At 26.1% G+C, this 1,851-nt stretch overlaps 1 protein-coding gene across 1 annotated transcript in view; it reads right to left on the reverse strand.

Moving 5' to 3' along the window:
- LOC108689069 overlaps window positions 1-696 on the reverse strand; it is a 3,768-nt gene extending 3,072 nt beyond the window's left edge. Inside the window, exon 1 of the mRNA XM_018195673.1 lies at window positions 550-696. Coding sequence (XP_018051162.1) covers window positions 550-555 — 6 coding nt within the window. The 5' untranslated portion in view covers window positions 556-696. The remainder of the gene's footprint in view (window positions 1-549) is intronic.
- Window positions 697-1,851: the final 1,155 nt, after the last annotated feature.

The following is a 1,851-nucleotide window of genomic DNA, read 5'->3' on the forward strand; positions in this document are numbered from 1 at the left end:
CATATTAAGCATTTAATTCGTATATTATTAGTATACTATATTATCAATATTATGCTTATCAATACTCTTAATGTTATAAGTATTTTAAATTTTAATATACATATATTATCACAAAAAAATTACAATATGCAAAATTTAGAAGAGTGTTCTAATACTCTAAGTTATACTTCATAAATGCATATATTATATTATATGATTTAAATCATACACACAATATACAATAAAACGATTTTTAATAAAAGAATGTTTTAAATTACTTATTTTATTATAAAAGAAGAAAATTCAACTATGCACATAAAAAAATACTTCACAATGCTTTTATAAATCAACATAACTATGCGTTAAATTTATGGTGTTTATCTTAAAATATTTTTAAGAAAATATATGTATAAAAAAAATATACATTACAAAAGTAGCGTTGCATATTAGATAAAATCAATTTCGATCACTGTCTTTGTTATCACGTGTATACACTTAAGTTTAAAATCAAATTTCAAATCCTAATTTCTATCTATTTTATAAAATTGTGCAAAAATTAACATGACCAACCTTCATATCGTGATCTTTTCGAGTAATAGGACTCTGATTTCTTCAAGATGCACCTCTTCAAAACAATGTTACGTTCTCGATCAACTGTCGATACAGGATACGCGATTCGTGTGTCAAAGGATAGTCGCGCGCGGTTAAAGCCGTGGCTTCTACCTCTCGTTTGAGGGGTGAAATCGCTCGGTCGCTCTTCAAATACAATCCCCGCCAATCCCCTCTATGATAAGTATCACGGGGTGGATGCAAGCGCATGGAGAACGCATGACCGCAAGGGCGCGAGCAAGAGACGATCATATTTTACATCTCAAAAAACTTTCCCTTATATGTTCCGAACTTACGTATTACACATCCGTTTAATCTTCCTGAAACAATCTATTTTTCTTATTGTTAAATCTTGCATGACATACTCTGCATGGGCACGTGAAGATTTTTATTTGGTTTCACTTTTAATAAAAAGATAAGAGATGAATAAATACGTATTTATTAATAATCATAAAAATATAATTTAATAATAGGCCAAAATATCAAGTGTACATAAAAAAATATTATATTGCAATAAAAGATTATAATAATTTTACATATCATAAACAAAATAGGTTCCGACTTTACTCACGATTTTCATTATCTGCTATTATCAGAGAACTACAATTATTATAAATGACTAATTTCAGAAATAATTCACATTAAATCTTAAACTAATAACATTAATTTAAATAATGACACTATCGCTATGTTAGATAATTCTTATTTAAATTTAATCAAGAAAATCTCTAACAATAATTTTTATTAATATTTGTGCGATCTATAATGTTTATTTTATACTGTTTTGTCCTATACGTGTCTTCTCGTTTCTCTTTGAGACTTTCAGTCTGAGAATAGCGATGTACTCGTAAAGTTTGAATTTTATTACGTTGATGTCATTATATATTGATTGTAAGTTTTTCGATTCTTTTTCTTATATCAATTTGTTCATTAGAGTGTTTATTTTTAACGTTTGGTTTGATAGGAATTTTTTAATAATCATTTACTCGTGCGATTAACAAGTTCAACATAAAAAATCATAAACAGAAAAAAGAACTAAAAATTTTATATATTATATTCACCACTGTAAAATTAGTGTCTATGATTATTATATTATGTTATGGTACCATAATTGATCAATCTCTGACCTTATAACATTTGACTGCGATGCATACATAGCAGCTGATAATGACTGTGAAATAAGTCAAAATTTATTCTGCTTACAATGTAATTTTTATAATTTTTAAATTATTTAAATTATTTTTTATAATTTTTATATAATTT

This window comes from Atta colombica, unplaced genomic scaffold (assembly GCF_001594045.1).
Source record: "Atta colombica isolate Treedump-2 unplaced genomic scaffold, Acol1.0 scaffold254, whole genome shotgun sequence".
Lineage (NCBI taxonomy): Eukaryota > Metazoa > Arthropoda > Insecta > Hymenoptera > Formicidae > Atta > Atta colombica.